The 22670-nt window shown below is 33.7% G+C and overlaps 1 protein-coding gene across 1 annotated transcript in view; it reads left to right on the top strand.

The window, feature by feature from the left end:
* Positions 1–22670, top strand: part of LOC114052271 (serine/threonine-protein kinase LMTK2-like) — a 108018-nt gene that overhangs the window by 35234 nt on the left and 50114 nt on the right. Inside the window, exons 2-6 of the mRNA XM_027874809.1 lie at positions 5218–5342; positions 13019–13163; positions 17085–17158; positions 21306–21424; positions 22253–22340. Coding sequence (XP_027730610.1) covers positions 5218–5342; positions 13019–13163; positions 17085–17158; positions 21306–21424; positions 22253–22340 — 551 coding nt within the window. The remainder of the gene's footprint in view (positions 1–5217; positions 5343–13018; positions 13164–17084; positions 17159–21305; positions 21425–22252; positions 22341–22670) is intronic.

The raw sequence follows: 22670 nt of genomic DNA, 5'->3' as shown, positions 1-22670 counted from the left end.
TAGAAGCAAAATAAGAAAAATGACCTTTAGTGGCATTAAATCTTAGAAAATTCAATTGTTAGTGATTTGTTATTATCCCTTAGCAAATTTCTGCAGTTATTATAAATGAAGGATGTGCTCAGAGGTACACACATACTTTAACAATGAGGATGAACTACTCCATTTCTAATTTAGTCCATTGTATTCTTTATTTTATAAAGTATTTTAAAGACTTTTTAAAAATACCATTTTCATATACATCTTACCATTCACATAATTCTTCCTTGTGACGACAATGTTAGTGCGACTTTTAAAAATCATTAGCCAAAAGTAAATATACACATATATTTGTATATATAAATATGCTAAAAATTCACCCAGTTTTCAGACCATCTGTAGACTTTAATTTGACTAAAAGTGAGATTCTTGTCCAGTGATCAAGATGTGGACATACTGCTGGCAGAGATGAATCATATCAATCTTGACATTCTTGGCATAAAGAAGAATAAAAAAAAGTTGTAGCTAATTGAAAATATGGCATACATACTCTTGGAGAAACAGAAAGGAGTTGGTAGCATTAGTTTATATTTGCAAAAAGAACAGTATGTAAATAATTGCAGTTTATGCACCAAAAGGTTGCTGAGGATGAAGTTCTACTAAGAACTCAGCAATATTTTCTATATTACATGAACGTACCTCTGATGCCTAAGGACTTCTTTGCAAAGGTGAAAAAAAAAGGTTAGGATTCTGAGAAGTATTTTAGAAAACATGGCTCAGGGAAAAGACTTGTAGACTACAATTGCAAAATTGATTATTTTAACAGATAAGAAAAGATTTATGATTGATGTGGAAGTCAAACCTGAATCAAATTACTTGTGTACCATCAGATCACCAACTTGCTAAAACAGTGATCAGAATGAGAATCAGAATTGGTTAAAAAAAAAAAAAAAGCAGGAAAAAAAATAACATAAACCTGTTGCCACAACAAGAAAGCCAAAAGAAACCAGAAAGTACCTTAGCAAACATTTTGCATGTGACCAGTCGGAGACATAGGACATTCAAAGGCTGCGCTAGTTTGAAATATAAACTTGCTTGTAAAATGTTATGAAGAAAGGGAATATAGCAGATTATAAGCAGTATTACCTCATAAAGCAGAAGCAGTAAAAATAGTTCAAACTAAGCAAAGTTGTCTTAAGGGTATTCAAAGATGAAAATGGGAGAATGACAAAGAAAAGGAAAATGGAAAAATCTGCCAAGATGACAGTTACAAAATTGTTAACTTTTTACCTTCAAGAACAGTGGAATGAAGATCTATGAACCATCACAGTTCCAGATGTGCTTGTAGGGGAGGTACAAATAGCACTAAATAGAACACAGACAGGAGAGGATCTGGCTTAGATCTACATAGAGGAGAGGGAGGCTGGCCAGAAGCACCACAACTGTTTGAACATTGAAGAATTAATAGGCAAGGGGCAGCTAGGTGGTGCAATGGATAGAGCACCAGACCTGAAGTCAGGAGGACCTAAGTTCAAATTCAGCCTCAGATCCAAACACTTGACACTTACTAGCTGTATGACCTTGGGCAAGTCACTTAACCCCAATTGCTTTAAAAAAAAAAAAAGAATAGGCAAGGTATTTGAAAGTGAGGTAGATAATAAAGACATAGAGAGAATCTTGGGCCTCATTGTCCACCATCATCCCCCTACAAAGGCAACTGAGAAAACGCATTGATAACTATCAACCTATACACCCATTCTCCCTTCTGTGTAAAAGCTTTCTGAGAGTTATCTGTACATGAATTGGGGGCATCTTCAAAGAGTATATTAATATGTAATACTAGGCTTTCACAAGCAATATTACACAATGGATCATTTGTCATTTTGCAGTTGACTGAAAGATGTAGGGAATATAAGATCCCATTGTACTTACTGTTAATTATGGAAAAAGTATTTGATTCAGTATAACAAAACTGTGCTGTACAGGCTTTCTTCCAACCATTGTCTCCCATTCATACGTCAGATCACTTAAAATTACTTGAAAGAGAGAACAACAGAAAATGAACTGAAACCGAACTCTGTTCAGGTGATGTATAAAACAAGATGTGTACTCACCAAAAATGTGTCTCATGGGGGAAATCCAGTCCAAGTTGAAAGATTCTCTGTAAATTCCTATTTGTGTATGACATTGTTCTTTAAATAGTGTCAGTATTCAGAATGTCGTGGAGCTTCTTGGAAGAGATTTCAGGAGTTTCATCTGACCGTCCACTCAGGAAAGACCAAATGAATGAAAAGTGTCTACTGCCCAGGTTGCAATATCCATGTGTATGGACAGCTTACAGATCTAATCCAGTGGCATCTATTGGAGATATACAGCACAAATGGATGAGTTGAGTCTAAAGTTGAACGGAAGGAGAATAGGCTGAATTGCCTTTGAGAAATTGTAGATAATAGTTAGAATTTATGTAACATTTTAAGATTTCCAAAGCACTTCACATATCTTATTTCATTTGACCTTCACATTACTTCATGTGTGAGGTAGATGCTATATTATTTTTATTTTGCAGATGTGAGAAAACAGGGGTTATAGAGGTTAAGTGACTGGACCCAGGTCACGCAGCTAGTAATAAGGCAAGTTTTGAATACAGGTCTTCCTGATTCTAAAGGATCACCTAGGATAGTTCCTCTAATGACTCCAAGCTTCCTGTGGAATCCCAGACCATCTTTTAAATAGCATCATTCTGCCAGTCTTGCTACATGGCAATGAAACATAGAATATAATGGTTTCTAATGAATTAAAAATGAACGTCACACAGAAGGCAGTGGAGAGTCACATAATGTTTGTGAGCTTGCTTTACATGTTAGTAAGGAACATCACAGAAGAACCAGAGTAAAAGATGTCTTCAAGAAAATACACGATTAGAAGAGATGTACTGATGGTCATGTTGCAGGGGTGCAGGAAGACAACTGTGTGACCAGAGTATACCAGCACCTCCTGATACTGAGAGAAAACAGGTAGGCCTCCATCATGTTGGATGGACCCCTTCGCTGCACTTACAGGAAGACATGGACAAGTCATATAGGACAGGCAGATAAGGATAGGTTGTGGTTTTTAGAGGAACTTCCTAGTTGATGACATTTTAAAACCATTTAAGTATTGAGTATCTGCAATGCACTGTGGCAGGGGCTGGAACTACAAAGATAAAAAGAAAACAATCCCTTTTCCCAAGGAGCTTACATTCCAGAAATACGCAAGTAGTAAATGCAAGCTATATACACAATTTTACAGATTAAGATCAATATAATATGTGTTTTAGAAATTGAGGGGGATTAGAAAAAGTCTTGTGTAGGAGATAGCACCTGATGTGCTTTGAAGGAAGCGAGGGATTCTGTGATTGAGAGATGAGGAAGAGAGTACATTCCAGCCTTGGGACCTCCTTGTACAAAGGCAAAGAGATGGTAGATGGAACGTTGTGTATGGGGAACAGTAGACTAGTTTGCCAAGAGGAGTAATATGAAATGAAATCGGCAGGAGTCAGGATGTGGTAGACTTTAAGTTCCAGACTGAGGATTTTGAATTTTATCCTGAAGACATTAGAGAGCCATGCAGATTTTTGAGTTAATCAAGGTTGGGGTAGAATGTCACCCCATTGTCAGATCTATATTTTAGGAATATCAGTTTGACAGATATGCAGAGAATGAATTAGGAAAAGAAGACTTTGAAGGATAGCATTAACCTAAATCAGATATGGAAAGTAATTTCTTAGGTTTAAAATCAATGTAATACAATGAGCTATTGAGGGTAACTCTGGAATCTCCTTCTTAATCTTTAAATATATTGATTTTTCATTCGTCTTACACTGCTAAGAACTTAACAGTACTGCCAAGAGGAATGTACTCTGATATCCTTTGACATTCATCAATTAACAGATTTTTTTTTTTTTTTTTTTTTTTTTTGGCGAGGCAATTTGGGGTTATTGGATTTAAGTGACTTGCCCAGGGTCACATAGCTAGTAAGTGTCAGGTGTTTCGTCTGAGGCCAGGTTTGAACTCAGGTCCTCATGACTTCAGGGCTGGTACTCTATCCACTGCGTCACCTAGCTGCCCAATTAACATAGATTTTTGCAATACATATTTTATAGCACAGATTTAAGTTCTGCTATCAGCCAAAATAGTTTTGTGAGAATTCTTTCACTTGAATGCTTATTACTGCGTTACTATCCACAGATAGGTTTTGTTCATACAAGAATTATATAGTGCTATAGAAGCATTGTAGAGATCATTTAGTCCAGCCTCTTTTTTTTACATTATTTTGAGTTATTCACATTTTTTTTAACTTCTCTGTCACTCCTCAGTAACTCCCCACTCCCCAATGAACTCTTTCTACTAGAGAAATATAGTTAAGCAAAATGGAACATTGAGCATATTTTAAAATTAATGCCTCATTCATCATCCTGTTGTTTGTTATCATACCTTTGCCAAGAGTCAAGAGACAAGCTCTCTACCCTCTGAATTCACAGGTGGTCACTAGACTAAGGAAAACTGAGGTCTTTTAATGTTGTTTTCTTTTACATTATTGTGGTCATCATGCAGATTGTTCTGGTTTTACTTACTTTACTCTGTTTTAGTTCGTGTTTTCCTAAGTTTCTCTGGATTTCTTCTTGTCATTTCTTATGGTGCATTGATATTCGATATATCAGACAGCAGTTTGTTCAGCTGTTCCTCAGTTGAAGGACACCCACAAACAGACCCAGAGGGAGGAATGATTTACCCAAGTTTGTGCAGTTATTATTGATGGGAATTTAGTGCTTTTTGTTTGTTTGTAGACATACTTTGGTCTTTCTTGAATGAACTAAATTTACAACAAAATTTACCTCATCACAATCCAGTTTTTTTTTAAATCTACTGTGATTTCACCATAGATATATTAGCTGCACTGTTAGTGAATAGTATTAAACTTAAAAGGAAAAATTCTTTATTTAGAGAAAATAGTATCTATCAGTAGGCCCCAAACCCAAAAATGTTCAGTCAGACTTGACAAATTATCATTCAGATAACTCATTCATTGCTTTAAATGAGACTCTTAAGTTGGCCAAAGCTTCATTCTAAGCATTTAAATAGCATTTGTTTAATATTTGATCTAGTTTATGCCTGGGGGTGGGGAACATGTATATTGATTCAGTGATTAAGATTGAATTTTGAATGCATTTGTTTTTAAGAGTACTTGCCTCTTTCTTTTTAGGGGAACCAGCTGCTGCAGAAGTGTCCTTACTTTTTGTGGTTCTATCTGTATGCAGTTTACTGACATTGGTAGTGCTGATTGTGAACTGTGTATCCTGCTGTAAAGATCGAGAAATAGACTTTAAGGTGAGCATTAAAAAAAAATTTTAAGTGGTCATTCTGGAAATAGCTCAGATATAATGATATTAAATATATGTAGCATCTTTGACAGTATTTACTACAGTGAATCTAAATTTTTGCCCTGCAAATAGGAAACCATGTTCATTAATTCATTTCTTGTAGGGGGAGGACCCATTCTTTTTAAAACAAAGGAAAAAAGCCCGTAAGACTTTTTTGACTAGTAAATTTGTGTTACTTTGTTAAGATTGCTATGGAACAGATGTCTGCAAACTTTTTCTGAAGTTGAGCTATTTTTCATTTCAGACTAGATGATCATTTGGGGATATTTTTTAGAGGACATTTCATCCTTCAGCTTCAGGTTGGACTAGATAACTTCGATGTCTAACTTCAAATGATTTCCAGAAGTCTTGATCTCCCTAAGGATAGGCTTTTCCAGGAAAATATCTAAATATTATTGGAGAGGAATACTACTGAAAATGGAATAGTAGTAGCAATTGCCTTAAGCTTTGAGATCTCATGGTAGCTCATAAGGTCATTAAAAATAATGTAATCCAAACAGTTCATTTTACAGATGAGGAAATTCAGGCCCCAAAAGGTAGAGATTGGTTAAGAACCTTAGCTATAAAGTTTTGCTTTTTAAAAAGGAAATATTTTCAATGGTCATTCCCTGGATTTTATTGGTTATTCTATGTTTATTTATCATGTGGAAAACTTCCCTTAATTCAGTGTTACTTGTGGATCCATATATTAACAATAATAATAGCTAACCATATATTAGTATTACCACAGAAGGACTAAGGACCACTGGTTTGGATACTGTAAAATCTTTATAAGCAAGTATTTTCTTGGCTTTGATCTATAAAAGCAGCTTTGTAATCAAAACCATCTGTGTGTATTGAATGGATGTTTCTAATTTATATGAACTTCTCTGGCAGGTGCTACTTTGCTCCAATCTAGTAGCACAGGAAAGTTACCAACTCTGTGTTTATCACTGGGATTCAATCCATACAAAGTAGGGGGAGAGCACGGCTCTAGGAAAAGAATCATACCAAACATGCTTTCCTCCTGGGAGCACAGAGGTAGGGTGACTACCTGGGCAGTGAAGTGTTATACACGCTGTTACAATGTCGTCATTTTGCCAGTTTGTTTTGGTAACCTCTTTTTGTTGTTACAAGAGGAAGGTTTAGTATTCCTGGTGGGAAAGATAACTCAGAAATGCTAGTAGAATGAAACAGTCATAATAAAGGGGGTCGGAATAATCATTAACAGTGATAATTTTATTTGTCTTTTAAAGATTTTATTTTGTTCAAGTGAGTCGGATATTGGTATCATCGCATTAAAATCATTTTTGTTAATTTAGTGACCAAGCTACCTTAGGGTTATAGCTCTGGGAATCTATATGCAGAGAGAAAAATCTGTGTCCATACAGAAAATTTTATTAATATCATGCTTTTATGTAAGCTACATTTCGCAGTGTGTTCTACTCACCTTCTGATCCCAGAGAGCCATCTCCCATAACCAAGAAGGAAAAAGGGGGGGGGGAAACAATTCAGTAAAACTCAACAACATATCAGAAAATTCTGACATTAGCTCTTCTTTAGGGCCAAACTTGGCCGTTATAATTTCAAAATATTTTCAACTGTTTTGTTGTTGTTTTTTCCATTTACACTGTTGTCTTATGTATATTTTATTCCTAGTTCTATTTACTGTACTTCGCATCATTTGATTTCATAATTCTTATTTATCTTTATTCATCCTATCTTCTACTGTAGTAATATTCCATTACTTTCATATGCCAAATCTTGTTTAGCCATTTTGTTTTCAATTCTTTGCTAGAATGCAAAAGATTCCATTATAAATATTTTGGTGTATATAAAGACTTTGTCGTTTACCTCCTTTGGATAATTCAAAATTGTTTTCTAGAATGGTTGGATTAATTCACAACTCTACCAATAATACATTAGTATGCCCATCTTTCCATAATACCTCCTACATTGACTATTCTTGTCTTCTGTTTATCTTTTGACAGTTTTCTGAGTGTGAATTGATACCTCAGAGTTTTGATTTTCATTTCTCTTATTTGCAATATGTAGTGTTTTTATAGGGTTGTTAATAGTTTACAATTCTTCTTTTGAGAACTGTTTGTTCATATCCTTTTCTTCTGATGGAAATGGCTTTTAGTCTTACAAATTTCTTTTAGTTGTCTTTATCTCTTGTGTATTAGACTCTTATCAGAAACAATACACACAAAGATTTTTTTTCTTAGTTGATTCCTTCCCTTCTTATTCTAGTTGCATTTATTTTGTTCATGTAAAAACTTTTAAATTCCATATAATCAGTGTTATCCTTTTTACCTTTTATAATTTTCTCTATTGCTTGTTTATTAAGAGTTCACTTCCTAGCCTTAGCTGTGAAAAGTACCTGGCCTGGTTCTCATCTGTTTGTTTTTTTTTATTTTTTATTTTTTCATGGCTAGATCTTTAATAATTTAGGTCATCTACCCATTTTGATTTTGTGTAATATATAGTATATAACATTGATCTAGACCACTTTCCAGTTTTCCTTTGAGCTCTTATCTCTCTGGGTTTATCAAACACTGGGTTATTAGGTTTAGTTATTTCTGATTCTTTGTCTAGTCTGTTCATTTATTTTCTTTGCTATTTTAAAATAATACTAAATAGTGCTGATGATGGCTCCTTCATAATATAGTTTTGAGTATTCCTTTTTCATTCCTAATTTTTTTTCATTGTTTACCTTGATAGGCTTGATCTTTTGTTGTTCCAATGATTTTTGTTATTATATCTAGCTCTGTCAAGTTATCCTATTGGAAGCTTGGTAGAGCACTAAATCTGTAAGTTAATTTCAGTAATATTGTTATTTTTATTATATTGGTATGACCCACTCATGGACATAGACCATCCTTTTGAATGGTTTATTTCTGTAAAGAGCATTTTGTAATTGTAACTATATAGGTCTATTGAATGTGCTTTGATAGATTGACTACCTTAAAACTTATGCATTTTGTAGTTATTTTGCATGGAACTTCCCATTCTGTTATTGTTTTCTGGATTTTATTGTTGCTATGTAGAAGTACTGTTGATTCTTGTGGGTTTATTATATAAACTGCTACTTTAACAAAGCTATTGTCTCAGTTTCTTTCCTGATTCCCCTAAGATTGTGTAAATAAATCATCATGCTATCAGTAGATAAATATAATTTCATCTCCATTTTACCTGTCTTTATGTCTTTCATTTCTTTCTCTTGTCTTATTGCCATTGCTACCTTTTCTAGAGATTTGTCAGGTAACAGTGGGGAAAGGGGAAAGTTGTACTGGAAAAACTTTTGGTTTTCTCATATTGCACATAATGCTAGCTTTTGATTTTAGATAGATGCACTTTATCCTATTAAAATGTATATCCTTCTACGTCTATGCTTTGTAGGATTTTTGGCAAAAATAAGTGTTGTCAAAGTCCTTTTTGCCATCTAGTGATGTGGTTTGGTATGTTTTGTTTTTAATAATATTAATTATGTTAACTCTTTGCCTTATATTGAACCACCCTTGTATCCCTGGTATGAATTCAACTTGATTATATTGAATGATTTTTTAAATAATTTATTATGGCTTTTTTGGCCAAGATTTTATTTTAAAAATTTGAATTAGCATTTATTAATAATATGGTCCATAATGTTATGTACCCCCCAGTTTAGATATTTGAACTATCTATATCTCATAAAAGGAATTTGGTTGAATGTTTTCCTTCACAAATTTTGAGAATAATTTTTGTGTATAGATATTAATTGTTCTCTCAAAAGCTTGAGAGAACTCTTATGTAAATCCATCTTGACCAAGCTTTTTCCCCTTTAGTAAATGGTTTTACAGCTAGTTCACTTTCCCTTTCTGAATTTTGATTGAAGGGGCAGCTAGGTGGCACAGTAAATAGAGCTCTGGCCTTGGAGTCAGGAGGACCTGAGTTCAAACCCAGCCTCAGACTTTGACATTTATTAGCAGTGTGACCCTGGGCAAGTCACTTAACCCCAGTTACCTCACCCCCCAAAAAATTTTTGATTGAGATGTCTATTTATTATTCTGTAATTTAAGTGGGATTTTTTGTTTTCTTTTTTTTAGCCTCCTTTTGAATTTTCAGTTTTATTGGAATGTAAATATGCATACAGTAGATTCTGATAATTTTTATTTCTTCTGGATTTATTGTGATTTTATCTTATACTCTTATTTTGATAATTTGCTTTTCCTCCTCTTGGGGTGGCTAAAAGTTTATTAAATTTGTTAGTCTTTTTCAAAGACTCAGATTTTAACTTTGTTAATTCAGTTCTATTGTTTATTTGATTTCTAATTTATCTATTCTGAAATTTTCAACATTCTCTCTTTTGTGCTTACTTTGAGTTTGTTAATTTTCTATTTTAAAATTTCATATTCATTTCATCATCATAATTTAGCACGGTATCTTATTATTGGCTATCCAAGTTCTCGTCTGAATAATTCCGTTAATAGAAGCCTGGTCATTTGGAGCCACACCTAAATTCTGACCTTTAACTGTGGTCACTGCTCCAATATAGTCTTCATTTTATCTTTCTTGGCCTTAGTTTCCTCATCTGTAAAATAGGAGTACTAACAACACCTACCTCCCACAGTGTTGTGAAGATCAAATGAGACAATATTTGTAAAGCACTTAACACAGTGCCTGGCACATAGTACATACTATATAAATGTTAGTTTTATTATTATCTTTTCTTTCTTATGTTCCAGCCCTTTTGAATCACTAGTGAAATGGGTATTCTGCTTATCTGTTTAGTCTTTTCTTAATAACAGAATAGGGGAGATAAGGGATAGGAAGAGTTAGACTTAACTGTAGCATGAACAGAAAACTTTTCTTCAGTTTTTGTTTGGTATCCTTTTTTTCCTGACAGTTCACATCTCATTGAGATTAGTGTGCAAGCAGTCTTGTAAGTAGAAGTGCAGTGGTCTGTGCAATAAGTTTTTAATGTGTTTGGGGTTAACAGGAATAGCCTTTTTCCTATGGAATTTAGAGTTAGTCATATAGAACTTACTCTAAAGATGGATAGTACAAGTAACTTCATGGGTTTTTTTTTTAGGTCTAAGATCACTATTGGCTGGTCTTCAGCTCCTGAGGTTATGTCAGTTGCATTAATTTAAGGTGTGGCATTATTGTGTACTGGAAATAGCATTCAGTCAGGGATTCAGAAGACCCCAGTTAACAGTCCCAGTTCTAACACATTTTATAATATTGGGCAAATTGCTCGGTCTCTCTTAGTCTGTTTATTCATCTGTAAAAATGAACTGGCCATCTTTTTAAAATTTCTCTGATTCTAATGATGTTCCAACTATAGTTTGTTGAACTTTTTAGGACAAATATAGGACATAGGAATTTTAGCTATTTTAGCCCTGGAAAGAACATTAGAAATCAACTAGTCAAAAACAATCAAAACCAAATGTTGCGAAATTAGAAGTATGCTTGGCCCCGAAGAAGAAATATGAGAAGATACCTTTGCAGAGCTAAGGGTTTAGGGGTATGGGACATTGCATCTAATGCTGCCAGGTTTTTTTCAATATGTTGGTTTTGCTATATTTTCTTTTCTTTTTTTTTTTTCTTTTTTTTTTTTTTTGGAAAAAATTTTTTTGTTATAACAGATGGCTCTCTGGGAAGAGTGAGGAGGAAAGGATATAGAGAGAAATGTAGGTGATATAAAAATCTGTTTTGAAAAAAGAAATCACTGGGGCAGCTAGGTGGCGCAGTGGATAGAGCATCGGCCCTGAAGTCAGGAGGACCTCAGTTCAAATTCCTTAGACCAAACACTTGACACGTACTAGCTGTGTGACCTTGGGCAAGTCACTTAACCCCAATTGCCTCACCAAGAAAAAAAAAAAGAAATCACATAATCAGTCTCCTCCTTTTTTGGGTGAAGAAAGAGGGGTGAAGGTCACAAAACTCTTAAGTCATAGAGCTGGGACCAGAACTTAATTTCCTGACTTCTATTCTAGAGTTTCTTCTGTTATCTACATCATATTAGCACCCTAAACCTGTGAAACACATTTTTTTTTTCCACCATGCTTTATGTTCAGTGACTTCCACTGACTCTGTTTTTTATAGCATCTTTATTGTGTAAAGAAGTGGTAAACTAGACAACATAATCATTTTAATGAAAGAAACTTTATAGCTTCCAGAGGGGAAATTGAGCAGATCTCTCTTACTTAGATGTTCTCACACACATATTGAAGTTGCCCTGTTCATTTGCCCTGTCTACCTAGTAGATGGAAATAGTGATAGCATCCATTAAAGCTTTTGCTTATGTGAAAATATAGCTATGTAGTATATAAGAAATATATTTTATGATTTTTCTTATCATACAGACTTAATTTTCCATTAATTAATTCTTTGGTCCACTTAAGCACTGTAACTTTATAAGACAGATACATGGGGGAACTAGGACCATTTGGATGGTGTCACATGACATGGTAGATTATGTCAGTAAAATAGAGTATTCTCGAAGAGGCTGGGAAAACAATATACATGACTGTTCATTATTTAAGCTATTAGATGCATTAAGCTAGTCCTCAAATTATGATGCTGTAGTGCTTATTGAAGATAGGAATTTTGTTATGTTTAGCCTAATCAATCACTTCACACCCTTCTTCGTTGTTTCCTGAATTTCCAAGGTGCTATCTTCAGATAATTCCAACTTTTGACAGTTTTAATTAAATTCAAATTATACAGAATCATTTTATACTAGTCCTTGTGGTTCGAGTCTTGATATATTCCAGAGATCAAAGATTTTATAACTAGTTTATTTCTTTTTATATGAAAGCTACTTTTCAAAATATCTTTTATATTTATTTTTTGCAAAAATCAACAATTAGAAATGGAGAGAAAATTAAAATAATTAAAATATGAGGAATCTGATTTGACTTGCTTTATTGGAATCTGTGAAAATGTTCATTGAAAATAATTTCTCATTTTATATCTAGCTTCATATAAATGAATTGAATGACATGGTATTTTTAAAGTCATAAATATTTTGGAAATCTAAGTAACTTTTAGACATAATTTTTTTGTATGCATGAAGGCAGGATACTATAGTGGTTATGGTGGTAAAAGAGTCCTTTAAATTAAGAAAATCTGTATTCAAGTCCTGCTTCTGACATATTAACTGAGGGACCATACACCTTTCAGTGACCAGGCATAGTCTTCTATTTGTTTGGTTGGCATTGCTTCATAGAACCTCACAGTAGGAAGAGAAATCAGAAGTCCTCTGAGTCCTCTGCAATTGAAGTGATGGTAAAATTTATAATTTTCTGACAATGTAATTTAGTCATAAGTGTTTTCTTTTTTTCTTAAGTGAATCCATTAGTTCAGGGAACTCCCAGGATGCAAATTCTCTCCACTAGAACAAATTAGCAACTCCTTTATATCTCACTCTTTTAGAGTTGTCTTACGTAATAAAAGGAAAAATGACTTGCTCTTGGTCACACAGCTAACATGGGTCAGAGCCAGGACTTCTTTTGACTTCCAAGATAGAACCTCTCTGTTCACTTTGCCATACTGCCTTTCTGTCCATTTTTTAGCTGTGAATAGTTGAAACATTTCTTATTAATAAATCAACATAATTGATATGTTTATTCTCTTCTACCCCAACATTTTTTTTAGGAGTTTGAAGATAATTTTGATGATGAAATAGATTTTACACCACCAGCAGAAGATACACCCTCTGTTCAGTCTCCTGCAGAAGTTTTTACACTTTCAGTTCCGAATATTTCTTTACCGGTTCCATCCCAGTTTCATCCTTCTTCAGGTAATATTATTGATTTAATTGCTGTCCTAATGTCAAGATTCACTCATTATTCTGAATGAAATCTAAAGAATAAGAAAACTTTTATCATTACTGGAAGCCCTACCAATAATCAATGAAAATTGGAGGTGATACTTATTTTGTTATCTCTATTCTTTTTATCTTTTCTACCTCCCAAAGACTATTCTTTGCCTTGAGTTAATCTTTTGTGCTGCCACTATTCAGGGATCAAAGGGGAGAACTTTATTCTTAGGAGAATATGAGTTCCGTTCATAAAAGTAAATGAGCACTTACTTTACTATGTGGCAGACAGTGTGCTAAGTGTTGGGGATGAAGGACTGGGGGGCGGGGAGGCACAAATGTCCCCTGCCCTTGAGAAGCTTACATTCTAAGATAGCACACAAAAGGGAGCTAAAAATTGGGTATGGGAATGGAAGTATCTGGTGGGAGCATGGTTTTGAAGTTGAGAAGTCAGGAGCAGAGCTAAGAATGAAAGAATGAATGTGGCTGACTCACCTGGGCCCCTCTTTTTCTGTTAGCATGGATAGTTAAAGTATATGACTACTCTTTTCTGTGTTGTGATATAAAAACATAGACAGTAGAGTAAATTACAAATATAGTTCCATATTAACCACTTGAACACATTAAAGTATAAAACATTTTCCTTTCTAGCTCATAAACTCAATTCCATCACCTAACCCCAGACTTTTAAAGTCATTATTCAATTCAATAAATTCAATTTAGTAAACATTTATAAAATGCCTACTATATATGCCAGGCACTGTCAGCACTGGGGATACACATACAAAAAAAGAAAGACAGTACCTGCCCTCAAGGAGCTTCCAGTCTGTTGGAGGATGACAGCACACAAAAGGAAGTTGAAAAGTCAGAGTGGGGGTGGGTACCAAGGGTACCGGGTACAGGGGTGTAATGTTTCATTGAGTCCAAGCCAAGCAGAGCTGCTTATGGAAAGCAACTGGAGAGTTACTTAGAAAGTTCAGATCCCAGACCCCTGTAAAGGAAAGCTTTGGGAGAAGTTTAGTACTCACCCTCCAAATCTTAGCAGCCTATATTATTTCTAGCTCCCAAGCCTAAGTCTTTGAAAAGTTATCTCTTTTTTTCTTTTTGGATCTACTCCTTTAATTTTAGATCAGAACTTTTCTCCTGGTCTTCTGACCTGTCAATGCAGCCAGTGTTTGTACATTCTATGTTCTACCCATAGAAAATGTTTGATCAATCTTTCTTGTAATTGTAGGCACTCAGCCACTTACTGAAATTCTTACAGCTGAGTTGTGCATTGTTACAGTCTTGGGTTCTGTTCTCTCTGGATCAATGCATCCTTTCATTCTTTCTTTAAGCTTTTAAGTGGTTTTACTAAAAAGTCCCCATAATTCTTTATCAATTCTTCCTTCTGTCACCTTCTATCGTGCCCCCAGAAACCATATCCCTTCAATAAGATTCTCTGTATCCCTTTCTTCGGGAATCACATAGATCAGATATTGTATTACTGTGTTTTTAAAAAAAAAGAGATATCTTTTTGCCTTGGAAAATCCCAGCATTGTTTTTACTTATAATAGTTAAAAAGTAATTAAGATCTTATACTTAACTTATTATCACATTAATTTCTGCCTCTGTTACCAGGAAGGTAGAAACTCTCTTGCTCTTTTTATTTTTTGGTCTTTGTATCTTCAGCACTTACCATGATGCCTTGTATAGTAGGTAATTAATTAGTAAATGTTCATTGAATTTGTTGAATTGGTATTGCTCTTCAGTGCACCATAGGAAGTGAGTAGATCTGTTAGTAAGATTGACATCTCACAGTCAACATTTGGGGATCTATTTGGTTGGATCCTACAGATTTACTACATGTTATAAATTAGCTATAAGAGAGCATATCATTAATTGCACCTTCTACTCCTTAGGTTTCAGTAATTGGTTAGAGTAAATTGATGTAATAAATAGTTAGAAACAAAAAATAAATAAATAGATCTATTGTGATTATGTAAGTTTACTATCACAAATGTGTAATGGTGCCCCAGGCATTTGTATTAAATGTATAATGAATGGCATTTTGATGTACAAATCCCTTTGCATTAATGGAGCCAGAAATATTTAGTATAACTCAGTTATTAAATTAAGTTGCTGTTAAAAGAGCTAATACGTGAATTGGAAAGCTACATCAAATCTATATTTAGTGTTAGCTAGGTGGTGCAGTGGATAGAGCATGGGCCCTGGAGTCAGGAGGACCTGAGTTCAAATCTGCACTCAAACACTTATATATATAAAATATATATATTTAGCTAAGTATTACCGTAAACATTTTTTCAACATATGTCAAAAACTATTTAGCAAACTGTTGTGTTTGCTATATCTCTTTTAGGTGTTAGTTTTTTTCTATTAAAGTTCAAGAGAGGCATAGTGGTATAGTGAATAGATAGTCAACTGAGTTCAAGTCTCACCTCTGATACACATTGCCTTTGTGACTCTAGACAAATTACTTGACCTGTGAGTGCCCTGGACGGGTCAGTAAGAATACAAATTGAAAAGTAGATATAGATCTTTATTGGTAGAGGGAGTTTTCTCTTTGGGAGATTCTCATAACAGTGAAGGCTCAGGAAGGTCTATTCCAAAACAATACTAATACAAATGCCTAAGGTTTAAATGGAGGGTTTGAAATTGTAGGATATGTTAATTTACTGGGTGTTTATTTTATGTTCTTTGCATAGAACTGTACTTACCTCTCCCATTTTTGAGGGGCGTATGGTATTTAAGACCCCAAGCTTGGTATTAGGGATACAAAGATAAAAAATGACAGTGTCACCTTCAAGAATATAGTTTTAGTGTAGTTTATGGTGGCAGAAGCTAAATTGCAGAGAATTAAGGATTGAGTTGATAGTGTCATGGTTGCAGTAGTTCAAATTACTTATTTGGGAAGTTTGGTGATTCTGATATTTAAAATGAAATATCCTAATGTTATTTGCCCATTTACCTAATTTTTGTATTTTAATAAATGCAACAAATATTTCTTAACCATCTGATAAATGTAAAACACTACTAGGCACTGAAGATGTGAAGACAAAAGGGAAACAGCCCTTGCTCTTAGGAAGCTTGTACTTAGTTATGTTAGGAAAAACTTGAAACTATAATACATAGTTTTTGTTATAGAATGTATACTTAAAACTCTGGTCAGTGTCATGACTAACCCCAACTCCATAGGACAAATGCCAAAGCATGCTTTCTATCTCTTCACAGAGAGGTAATAATTAGAGATGCAAAATGAAATATACATTTTTAGACATGGCCAATATATTAATCCGTTTTGTTCTGCTAATTTGTTACTGAAGAGGGTTTTTGAAATTTCTTTCGAATTTCAAATTGGAAGGGAGAAAGGGGATAGTTAACATATAATATAATGCAGAGAAAAAAAAAGAAAAGCATAAATAAGTAATTTTTAAAACCCAGAGAAGACAGGGGGCAGCTAGGTGGCGCAGTGGATAGAGCACCAACCCTGGATTCAGGAGGACCTGATTTCAAATCTAGCATCAGACACATAACACTTACTTGCTGTGTCACCCTGGGCAAGTCACTTAACCCCATTGCCTAGCCAAAAAACAAAAAAAACAACTCAAAGAAGAGATCAAATGGAGGTTTAGAGGGAAATAAAGATAAGCATGACAGTTTCTGGAAGTAATGTGCTGAAAGCTAGTAAATAAAACAAAACAAGTTGTACATAAGTAGATTCATATACAATGTTTTTTCTCATTTTTGCACATAGAAACATTCATATTTATTGATATTTGTGTTCAGAAAAAATTTTATCATATGACTGATGACTTTGTTACTTAAATTCTGGTGACCTTTAAAAAAAATTTAATATGATGGAGCAGGGTGTGGTTTTGTGTTTTTTTTTTTTCCCTGTAACAGAAGGAGTGAAATCTCAAGTTGCACGCCAGAGTCTAAACTATATCCAAGAAATTGGAAATGGCTGGTTTGGAAAGGTAAAAATTTAATTTCTGAAGCTTTAGTAGTGAAATTTTGGTCTTATGACTGATTGATCTACATCCTTCATCATGTAGAATTCCTATTGGATGTTGTAATTGAAAATCACATATCAGAAAATCTTATATGAATCCTTTAATTCCTCACATTTAAAAAATATTTCTACAAATTATGTATTTGTATATATATCAATTTTCTAGTTGAACTTTTAGTGCTGGAGAAATCATTCTTGTGCTACATATTTCATTATCTGATAATTTTTACTTCTCATTGCTCCTTCACCTCACTAGTTCCCAGTCTTATTTACCATGCATTTCTGCCTGAAAGCAGGATTTTAGGTTCAGCAACCTTGTGATTAGGACACCAAAATGACCATAATTGACCATTTGAGTTTTATGTTAGAGATTATGGGATGAGGAGAAAGAAAATAAGTCTTTATCTGAAATTCTTTCTTCCAAGTTCCTCCAAATTTGCACTCTTTAGCTTTTTGTAATTTTTTTTTAAAGAACTATCAGTAGTTCTTAAAACCTTAGAAATACAAGTAACATCCTGTCATAACAATATGACATATATTGATCGTATAGTATGTTTGAGACCTAGAAGGAACTTTCCTCACAGTAGTCCTGTGAAGTTCATAGTACAAGTATTAGAAGAAGCAAGAGATTCCGAGGGGTTAATGATTTCTCTATCATTACATATATATAACATGTCAGAATAGTATACCTAACCCTGGCCTCCTGATTCCCATTCCAACATTTTTCCAGTATTCTGTACTGCTTCTCTCTTTGTAATGAATACCATTAGAAAGAACCATTCTGTATAACAAAGCTTTTGATGCCTTTCTGTTTTTACATTATGGTCATTTTTGAGGAGTCTTCCTGTCTCAGCTTCATCCTTCTGTCATGACAAAGAAAAACATTTCAGCAAAGATATCCAATAGTGTTCACATATATGACATTGTATACATTAATCTGTCTTAGTATTTCCTAACCTTTCTTCCATGAATAGGGAGTTTTATGGGTTTTTTTCATTATCAGGACCTTCACAGATTTTTCAGTTACTCAGAGGTCAGTTTCCTTTTAGTGACTTTATCATCGACATTGCTGTAGTCATTTTGTATATTATACTTTTGTTTTTGCATTATAAAGTGAATGGCGAGAGAGAGTACTAAGTTAAGCTGAATTATGATTGAGATTTTTAGAATTTTTTTGGATCTTAACCATCTGAGTTATTTTTTAGATCCTTTTACTTCTCACCTTTCCCTCAGTTATCTCAACAAATTTCAATTCCCAAGCTACCTACCAAAATAAAGTAAAAGTTAAAAGATCAAGTAATTAGGATATGTACATATGTACATGAAAGCATTTGTTTTTACTACTGGTCTTTCAGTTTCTCACTCTTTTCTATGTTATTGTGAGAAGATTAGCCATTGAGTAATAAATTTTTTGTCACAGCAATTCACAGAGACTGTCACCTAAGGTATAGAAGGTTTGTAATATGTATTGGTGAGGGGTGTGTCCACACTGCTCAAATCATGGACCTTTGAAGTAGAAATATTTTCTCTATAGTGAATGCCATTGCTCGGTCATACAGGTCAGGTATGTGACTTCTCACAATATATTCATTATAATAAAATTTTACTACAACAAAATCATTTCAAGCACCATAGGAATTTCTTATAATTGTGTGTTGCCTGAGAAGTTAATTTTTCCAGATTGCAAAGAACCAAATATTGACATAATGTGATTCTTCTAACTCACTTCCATGTCAGTCTTTTATTTTTTGCGTGTTAGTGTCATTTTCTGGTTCTGCCTTCTGGATCAAGCAATATAAATTTAATCCCTCCTTTTCATGACACCCTATCTAAAATGACATTTGATTACACCTTTACATCTCCCCTAAATCTTCTCCATGGTAAAAACCTATACTTTCTTCAATAATTCATCAAATAGCTTATTTTCTAGTCCTCTCAATATTTTGATTGTCTTCATATGTTTGTGCTCCATCTTGTCAATGTCCTTCCTGAATATGGTGCCCAAAAAGTAATCCAGATGTGATATTACAGAATATAGTAGAACTATAAACTGCCCAATTTTGGACTCTAAGCTTCTATTAATGCAGTCTAAAAATGACTTAACTTTTTTATTGGTCACATCACATTATTAACTCATATCAAACTTTCAGTCCCCTAAAATGTTTTGGTCTTTTTTACATGAACTGTTATCTATCTAGGCTTCTCCCATTTGTATTTCAATTTAAAAAAAAAATTAAGCATAGAACTTTTATTTATCCTTTTTGAATTTCATCTTATAGTTGAGTCTTAAAATCTTTTCATATCTCAATTTTGTCATTCAGAATGTTCAGTGTTTCTTTTAGCTAGGTCTTTGACAAATTTGATTTGCCTGCCATTTATATAAGGTATTGTTAAATGTTGAACAGAATAGGGTGAAGAACAAATTCTTGTGACATTCTACTGGACACCTCCCTCTAAGCTGTCATAATCTTTCTACTCTTTAGGTCTCATTTTGGCATTCTGAACATTTTATTATGATAGAGTCCATTATTATATTGTGTTATATTTCTGTCTTACTCAGAAGGATCTCATGAGAGACTTGGCTGAATGCCTTGCTGAATTCTAGATTAATATGTCTTTAGACTTCCTCTGGTTAACCTGTACAAGAGCCATTCATAAAGGGAAATTTGGTTTGTCTCCATTATTCTTGAAGACTACATCTTGCCTCATGGATTTCAATTGTCTTACCCCTTCCTTAACATTCCGTTTTCCCCTAAAATAGATTAAACAGCAACAGTAAAAGAGCCTTTTCTGCCCTAATATACTCATCATGGCTTAAAATCACAAAGATCAGCTTCCTTTTCTTTATTGACGTACTTTATTTACCGCATTGGTGGCAGTATTTTTTTTCCCCACATATTGTCATTCTTATTACTTTAAAAAATTGTAACTCGGTTCATTAGCAAAGTTATGTAGTGTACATTTTACCTACCCTTTTATTTACCTTGCAAATATTGTTTGCTTATTTACAACCCTTTCTACGACAGATTACTAGTTTATTCAACCAGCAAGTGAAATAATTTTAAAATATTTACAAAGAAAGGGTTTTTCATCTTTGATCATTTTGATCTAAAGCCACATTAGCTATTGACTTTAATTTATGTTGTCATTTTTACCTTAATTACTATCCTCTAAATTACTTTTGCCATTTTTCATACTTGATCTTGTAGTTTTTTTTACCCAGATCTGCTTTTCTTGAATCACTTCTGTTAATCCTGTATTTCTTTAATGTTTTATAAAATTCAGTTAAACTAGTTTTTTTATGCTTCTTTATTTTTATTAAGGATTTTTAGTTTGTGTTTTGTTACTCTAATGAAGATACTCAGTGTATAGTTTTAGGTACAAAATAAAGGCATACTATTTCTGGAATGTGATGATTATTTTAAAGTTAGAATGTATCTAAAGGTTTGCTACTTACTTGCATCCAAGAAATGAGTACTTTTATCCCTTTATAACTACTTGCCACTTCTAAAACCCTAGTCTGTTATCTTATGACTACTTAGATTTAAGCCTGAGGTTGTTAAGGCCTGTGTCATTAGAGAACAAGATCTAGCAGATCCTACCCAATTAGAAAGTTTTGGAGCACATTCTAGTGACTGTTATGATCAGTCTAGCAAAATTTGGAGAGACACATCAACACTGGGCTGGACAATGGATACTGTCTTTTGGTCATAGTCACAGTAATAGTAATTTATAAAACATATAGGACATAGGGTACCCAGACAAATTAAAAATCAGATCCTTTGCATTATTTAAATGTAACTAAGAAAACTAACATAAGCCTGTCAAGGTAAAATGTTTCTGACCAATAAAATTTTAAAATAGCCGTTTAAACTGACCTGTTAATTGATAATATGTTTTGCTTAATAGAAAAGGTATTTATCTGTATACATGTTCGAATAATTTGCTTCTTTCTGAAAGAATTATCTACAACTTTTCAGTGGTGGTTTAGAAAAGGACTATTGTCTTCACATCTTATTTTTTCCCCATATTTCAGTTGATTTTAGTCAGGAAATGAGACTTCCTGTTCTAGTTTGGTGGGATTTATGTAAGGAACTATTCTTTGTTTCCAGGTTCTGCTTGGGGAGATTTACACAGGCAGTAGTGTAGCAAGAGTAGTAGTGAAGGAGTTAAAAGCCAGTGCGAATGCAAAGGAGCAAGATAAATTTTTGAAAAATGGAGAGCCATACTAGTAAGTAAACTTTAAGTTGTGTAATGATGTGAGTATATTCTGTTGAGTGAAGTTTTTTGTTTTTTTAATATTGAAGACACTTTTCTTACTATGTCTTTTTTTTATATTAGTGTGGTGTCTTTTGTGGGAAATATTTAAAGAAATTTTCATACTCTATGGCAAAACATTGAAAGGATATATTAATTTGCCCTAAAAATAACCTAGCTATATTAAATGTTGAATTATAATTCTATAATTAAATTTGCTAATGTATACTGGCACTATAATAAATGTTGGCTCAAAATTGAACCTTTCTATGTAAATTTGAATTACTATCCTTAATAAAAAACATTTGATGAAATATAGAAATGTTCTCTCTACAGTGAGAACTACTTTACTTATTAAGAAGTTATGTGTAAATTATAAATCAGTTTCTCCTGATCAAAAGTAACATGCTTATCTTGTCATTTTTAGTTTGCTCTTGATGTTTAAAGTTGATTTAGAATGCTCTGGGATGGGGGGTATAATGCTGGACTTAAGGGCAGGAATTTGAGTGGAGACAATTGATTTCCTGCCTCTCACACCTGCTAGCCCTGTGACCACAGGCAAGTCACAGCCTCTGTGAGGCCAGGCAACTCAGTAAAACTGACTTAGAAAGAGGTTGCAGTCTATATAGGTAGTGGGAGTTCCCTCATATCTAAAATCACAGGTCCTTAACATATTGGTATGTTATGATTGATTTACATTTGATTCAGTGCAAAAAAAATTGTGATAAAAACCTTGTGGGAGTTTTATTGGCATGCTTAATGAAGCACATTGACTTGAGGTTTTTTGTTTTTTAAAATATAGTATTCTTCAACATCCAAATATTCTTCAGTGTGTTGGACGATGTTTGGAAGCCATCCCATATCTTCTGGTGTTTGAGTTGTGTGACATGGTAAGTTTCAGGAGAGAGAATTTAAGTTCAGATTTTTAGAAGACTTTATTTGAAAGACATATGACATGGGGGCCAAATACCAGTTTCACCATAACGTCTTGCCTCAATTTCAGGTGCTTTTCTGGTAATTTATTAAAAAGTCGTAACTAAACTTTTCTGGGAAGTGTTTTATTTACGTGTTCCCACTGGAGGAGGAATATCTTGTTAGCTCTTGTACTTCCTGGACTCTAGGCCTTGAGGTCAAAGAATAACTTGGGTTCTTCATGATATAATAAACAACTTGATCTTCCACTCATTGTGTAAGGCTACCAAAGAAATGGATGAGCCCAA

The sequence above is a fragment of the Vombatus ursinus genome, unplaced genomic scaffold (genome assembly GCF_900497805.2).
Source record: "Vombatus ursinus unplaced genomic scaffold, bare-nosed wombat genome assembly UNPS02014807.1, whole genome shotgun sequence".
Taxonomy (NCBI): Eukaryota; Metazoa; Chordata; class Mammalia; order Diprotodontia; family Vombatidae; genus Vombatus; species Vombatus ursinus.
The sequence above is the reverse complement of the archived record's forward strand: the minus strand, read 5'-3'. Positions and strand labels throughout refer to the sequence as shown.